At 47.6% G+C, this 1,954-nt stretch overlaps 1 protein-coding gene across 1 annotated transcript; it reads right to left on the bottom strand.

Annotated features, from left to right (window-relative positions):
• Positions 1–442: 442 nt before the first annotated feature.
• Positions 443–928, bottom strand: LOC106876846 (uncharacterized). Its single transcript, XM_014925567.1, has one exon. It carries the CDS (start codon positions 926–928, stop codon positions 443–445), a length of 486 nt encoding a protein of 161 aa, XP_014781053.1.
• Between the last annotated feature and the right edge of the window lie 1,026 nt (positions 929–1,954).

The following is a 1,954-nucleotide window of genomic DNA, read 5'->3' as shown; positions in this document are numbered from 1 at the left end:
TATATATATATATATATATATATATATTCTTTTATTTGTTTCAGTCATTTGACTGCGGCCATGCTGGAGCACCGCCTTTAGTCGAAGAAATCGACCCCAGGACTTATTCTTTGTAAGCCTGAACTTATTTTATCGGAATCAACAAAGGGGATTGTCTCTTTTTGGTTATCGATTGCCGATGTCAACAATGGGGGTTGTGTCTCTTTGTCTATTGATCACCCGTGGGTTTCAATAGGCTAGCAGGAATTTCCTAAAATGTAAACGCGGTCCGAAGACCTCCGTTCTGAAATTCAGGATGTTTCCTGGGTCGAGGGAGTCCTTTAGAATCCTCACCCGTTCCGCTATGCATAATTCAAAGTGGTTGATTCCGTTAATGTAGGGACCTGGATTCTCCATGATGTATATGGAATCCTTTCGTCTATTAGCTGCCATACATGGCTGGCTAATGACGTGACGAATCTCCTTTCCGGTATCCTGACGGAGGATCTGTGGTTGGAGAGGCGTCGTTTGAACGAGTTCCCGGAACAGCCGATGCATCTCCGTAGTCGCTTGTTGGCGGTGGTGCATCTGTTGGTGTTGGCGTCACTGTCGCCGCTGTTGCTGGGACTGGCGCTGTTGCTGCTGGCGTTGCTGGTGCTGACGCTGCTGGTGCTGGAATCACTGGAGGTGGCGATGGTGTTGGTCCCGCCACTGCCGATGTTGGCAAAGGTGCCGTTGTTATGGCTATCACCATTGATGGAGGCGCTATCATTGCAGTTGTAGATATCATTGATGTTTCTGCTGTTATTTCCGTTAGGGATACTGACGTCGCTGTTATTGCTGTTATTGCTGGCGATGGTACTGCCTCTGCTGCTATTGGAACTGTCGGGCCTGCTGCTGTAGACGTAGCCGTTAGGTAAGCTGCTGTTGTCGTTAGGGGTACTGCCATTGCTGTCATTAATGTTGTCGCTGGCGATGGTGCTGTTGGTTCTGTTTGCGTTTCTGCTGTTGCTAGTATTGGTACTGACGTCCCTGCTAGTGTGGTCGCCGTTAGAGGAGCTGCTGATATTGCTGTTGCTGTTAGGGTCGGCCAATACCTCAGCTTTACAGACAACTCCCTTGGTTTCGCAGTGGCCCTTCACTGGGCATCTGTTGCGGTCCCTGCATCAACATCCTGCCTCCGCTCGTGGTGTAGAGGTGCTAACTAGAATGCTCTTAATATTGGGGGCATAGCTAAAAGAGACCTGGAGGTTGTGCCTGTTGAAAATGAGTCCGTAGCTATGTGAACTAGTGAAATGTTTATTAACTTAAGGAATATCCTACCTACAGACGTTATGTTAGAAGTGGTGGTGGTGGGGGGAACCAAATGATATTTCTGTGGTACTTACTTCTACGGATGTTGGGGCCTGGCATGTAGGAGATGCGGTCCCTAAATCTGCTAGCACCTAAGGTCTCGTTATAATAGGGGCTGCTGCATCAAAAATCTCTTGGCTGGAGTAAAGGTTCGTGATCCTCTTACTAACACTCTTCACCGGGTTTTTAAACACGATGGGTGGGTAACAGGAGGCTGCATTGTTGTACTGTGGCCTCTCATTTAGCTTGCGGTAGGACCTGTGTGTACCGGAGCCCAAGTCGAGCGATCTTAGAAATCTGCGGTGGTGAGGTTGGTCTCGATGGTGATTTTTAATCCCATGGAGGTAAGTGTGCTAATTAGATCTTTCCTAAGCCTGTCTAGTGTGTGACCGTTTGCTCCTCAAGCGATGGCCAAGGCGTTGTCTCTGTAGAGACCAAAGACGACAGAGGGGAACTTTTTCTTAAGAGTATCAAGGATATACATCAGCGCTGTCATAGGGCCCCATCGCTACATCAAAGGAGCCCACGGGGTCGGATTGCTTGACCTAGGCCAAACCCTTATTGAACAACACTGTTTTCCTGGCGTGCAATATATATATATATATATATATATATATATATA

The sequence above is a fragment of the Octopus bimaculoides genome, chromosome 2 (genome assembly GCF_001194135.2).
Source record: "Octopus bimaculoides isolate UCB-OBI-ISO-001 chromosome 2, ASM119413v2, whole genome shotgun sequence".
Classification (NCBI taxonomy): domain Eukaryota; kingdom Metazoa; phylum Mollusca; class Cephalopoda; order Octopoda; family Octopodidae; genus Octopus; species Octopus bimaculoides.
Note: the sequence above shows the minus strand (reverse complement) of the source record. Positions and strands in the feature narration are given on the sequence as shown.

Coding starts and splice junctions, on each gene's coding strand:
- LOC106876846 (XM_014925567.1), bottom strand. CDS start 928: ATGGCAGTACCCCTAACGACAACAGCAGCTTACCTAACGGCTACGTCT.